This window comes from Phaseolus vulgaris, chromosome 8 (assembly GCF_000499845.2).
Source record: "Phaseolus vulgaris cultivar G19833 chromosome 8, P. vulgaris v2.0, whole genome shotgun sequence".
Classification (NCBI taxonomy): Eukaryota; Viridiplantae; Streptophyta; class Magnoliopsida; order Fabales; family Fabaceae; genus Phaseolus; species Phaseolus vulgaris.
Window position 1 is genome coordinate 10,392,053 of NC_023752.2, and position 2,695 is coordinate 10,394,747.

Below are 2,695 nucleotides of genomic sequence, written 5' to 3' on the forward strand. Positions count from 1 at the left end.
TGGCTTTGTTGGAAAAGTGGATTTGGAGGTTGGGTTCGGTTGAGGTAGGACTTTGGAAGGACATCATTTTCTCTAAGTACGGGGGTGGAGAGATCTGGGGGTGGCAAATAATGGTAAGAGTTGTTCTCTTTGGTGGAAGGATTTGAAGGAAGTTTGGTATTCGAAGGGGTGGGGGAGATGTTTCGAAGACATTTTTGAGTGGAAGGTTGGGAGTGGGATGGACATTTGTTTCTGGAAGGATAGCTGGTTGATGGGTGAGGCGTTGAAGAATGTTTTTCCACGACTTTTCTCAATAAACTCTAACAAACATGCAAAATTGTCGGATCTTGGGTCTTGGTCTGATGGGAGATGGGTCTGGGGACTTGATTGGAGAAGGCCTTTTTTCGAATGGGAGAAACTGGCGACGGATCGATTAAGTCAGCTCCTGCTTGGGGTTGAGGTTGTTCTTGGAGAGACTGATAGGTGGATTTGGAAGGGTGGGGGTGTTCAGTCTTACACCGTTAGCTCTGCTTACAACCTTATCAGGAAGGATATTGAAGCGGTTTCTTCGCAGGAGCTTAGGAAGTTGTGGAGGAGTAAAGCAATTCCTTCTGCAATGGTTTTGGCTTGGAGGGTGTTGAAAAACAAGCTTGCTACCAGGGTCAATCTTAGTAGAAGAGGGGTTCGATTAGAAAGCTTGAGGTGCGTGTTGTGCAGGAAGGAGGAGGAGTCGAGTAGCCATCTTTTCTTTGGTTGTTCGTTTGCTTGGCGAGTTTGGTGTTTATGTTTTAAGTGGCTAGGAATCCAGTTTGTGACTCATATTGAACCAATGTGCAACTTTGATCAATTTAGATTGTGCTTACCTTCGGAGACGGGTCTGGTTGCTTGGAACACGATCTGGGTTGGGGTGATAAGTGAGATTTGGAGCCACAGGAATCGTATAATTTTTAATAGAGGAGTGGCAGACGAGAAAGAGGTCTTTGCGTTGGCACAGGTAAAGGCTTGGTCTTGGGTTTCAACAAATTCCCGGTTAGTTTCGTTTTCTTATTCTAATTGGTGTTTGGCTCCTTTGGAGTGTACGAGGTTAGTTTCTTGGTTTTGTAAGGGGTAGAAGAGTTGGGTTGGTTTTTGGAAGGCGTTAGTTGGAGCTGGTTTAGCTATTTTATGTATAAGGGTTGAACCACCCCTGAAGTGGTTCTATTTTTATTTTATTTATTTTTTATTGCCGATCAAAAAAAGAAGATAGATTGTCGGGACTCTAGGTCTCTTTGAAAAGCCAATTGGTTTGCTTGTATGGTGTGGAGTGCATCTTGAAGGTTGGCTAGTTTGTCAGGGATGGCTTGGAGGGCTTCCTCCATTTCCTTGGTTGATTTGGGAGGCATGTAGGGCTCTCAATGAAAGCACCAAATGTTATGTTGTGAAAGAGTAGGGATCAGAACACAAGGAGAAAAACTAAGGAAAGAACTAATTAAGATAAGGATAAAACTATATTATCATTCTCTACCCTTTTTTACAACCATGAAGGCCATTATAACCTTTTTACAACCATAAAGGCCATTATAAGGGCAACTGTAACTCATGTAACAGAAAACATAAAGCATAAAGCATAACAGAATTATATTCTTCCTACACTAAAAGACATCTCATTGCTTCTAGATAAAATCTCTAAATTTGATGGGTTTTTCTATCCTTCTAATGGCCGTCTATCAACAAATGTGTGATCACATAACAAAGTTAAAACTCTTACATTATATGTCCATGGACTATTTTTTTCTATTTGAAATGTGAATATCACAGAAGGAAGAATTATACTATATTGAAAGAAGGTTACTGACCCGAGTGAGATTTTCTTGTCATGGAGCACTCTTTACCCTTGTGTTTTTGTCATTGTTATCAATCAACCAGTAGGAGTTCTCCCACATGTGAACTCATAATGGAGGGTTTCTTTCAGGATTTCTTCTTGGATATGTGTTTCTGATCCATTAAGCAACAAAATACCCCTCAACCACATACCTCAACATTAATTAAACCAACATTCAACAAATATCAGTGCATCTCTTGGGTCCTAGCCTTGATCTTGCTGATTGTTGGGTAAGCTGAAGTCTCATTAACACTTAGTTGGTTCAGAAAAAGTATGTGTATTCTTATGTTGAGACATAAAATATTCCTATAACATTCATAATCTCACCTTCTAAAACATTACCTAATATAACGAGACCAAACATCTATGTCTTAACACAGTAACTTCAGTCATTCTTTGAATATAGCCTCTAAATAGGTTGTGTTATGGCACATTACGTCTTTTTTATTTAGTTCTTTTTCTGCATAAATAGTTACTGCTCATGGTGTCATCATCCATCTTGCGTTCCAACGATGGAACTCCAATCTGAAAGCTTCATCTTCTGTTGTGGTAAGCATTTTTGCTGAAGTCTGTTCATCTGAATTGACAGATTCTTAATGTTTTAAACTCGTGCTCTCTATGGCCAATTGGGTGAAGAAAATAATAGTAACAAAATCAAATGATTTATCATTCATAATATTTGTTGGGGAGTTAGGGTACGTACGGTAGTGTCTCCATAAGACAAATAAGGTCATCATCTAATGCTTCAAAAGTGTGTTTATATATTCTTGAAAAGATAATTTGTAATTGTTTTAAAATTTAATGGATAAATTTATTATGGTATAATATACTGTATATTTGTTATTATTTCCATTT

The 2,695-nt window shown here is 38.7% G+C and overlaps 1 protein-coding gene across 1 annotated transcript; it reads left to right on the forward strand.

The window, feature by feature from the left end:
• Positions 1-217: 217 nt before the first annotated feature.
• Positions 218-2,437, forward strand: LOC137824550 (uncharacterized). The gene is made up of 4 exons (XM_068630215.1): positions 218-681; positions 832-1,008; positions 1,296-1,357; positions 2,313-2,437. Exons 1-4 carry the CDS (start codon positions 218-220, stop codon positions 2,435-2,437), a joined length of 828 nt encoding a protein of 275 aa, XP_068486316.1.
• The last annotated feature ends 258 nt before the right edge of the window (positions 2,438-2,695 follow it).